The sequence below is a fragment of the Daucus carota genome, chromosome 8 (assembly GCF_001625215.2).
Source record: "Daucus carota subsp. sativus chromosome 8, DH1 v3.0, whole genome shotgun sequence".
In the NCBI taxonomy this organism is placed as follows: Eukaryota; Viridiplantae; Streptophyta; class Magnoliopsida; order Apiales; family Apiaceae; genus Daucus; species Daucus carota.
In genome coordinates, this window is record NC_030388.2 from 2,924,276 (window position 1) to 2,925,000 (window position 725).

At 34.6% G+C, this 725-nt stretch overlaps 1 protein-coding gene across 1 annotated transcript in view; it reads left to right on the top strand.

Annotated features, from left to right (window-relative positions):
* The first annotated feature begins 291 nt into the window (after positions 1–291).
* LOC135148331 (maturase K-like) overlaps positions 292–725 on the top strand; it is a 1,864-nt gene continuing 1,430 nt past the window's right edge. The window contains exons 1-2 of the mRNA XM_064083016.1: positions 292–318; positions 436–725. The exon at positions 436–725 is cut by the window's right edge and continues 1,430 nt beyond it. Coding sequence (XP_063939086.1) covers positions 292–318; positions 436–725 — 317 coding nt within the window. The remainder of the gene's footprint in view (positions 319–435) is intronic.

The following is a 725-nucleotide window of genomic DNA, read 5'->3' on the forward strand; positions in this document are numbered from 1 at the left end:
AAATATTTGTTGATAATGAAGCAGCCATTTCAATCTCCACAAAGCCAGTTTTCCATGGCAGGACTAAGCATTTTAAGATAAAATACTATGTTCTCAGAGAATTTCAGAATGAAGGAGAGATAAGGTTAGTGCATTGCAGGACTGAAAATCAACTTTCCGACATTTTCACCAAACCGCTGCCAAAATAAAAATTTGAATACATAAGGTATAAGCTGGGAGTTTGCAGCATCAAAGGCAAGGAGGAGTGTTAAAATATGCCTTAGTCGCTGCAACAGACAATTAGCTTTAAGAATGTTTATTAAGTCCAACTTGTTATGTGTCTAGTTGCAAATCTAGTGTCTTTTAAATAGAATAAAGTCTGCAGCAGTTATTTGTAACTGCAGACCTTGTATTTAGGGGTAGTTATTTGTGGTGGTTATAACTGCCACTATATAGGTAGTCCTATATTTAGAATTCTGTATCAATGTGTGTTCTTTTTTTTCAAAAAGAAATCAAAGGTTTTTCTTCGTCCTATATAATTCTCATATATGTGAATATGAATCCATCTTCGTCTTTCTTCGTAACCAATCTTCTCATTTATGTTCAACCTCTTCTGGAACCCTTCTTGAACGAATCTATTTCTATGGAAAACTAGAACATCTTGTACTTGTAGAAGCTTTTGCTAAGGCCTTTCAGGCCAATCTATGGTTGTTTAAGGATCCTTTCATGCATTATGTTAGGTATCA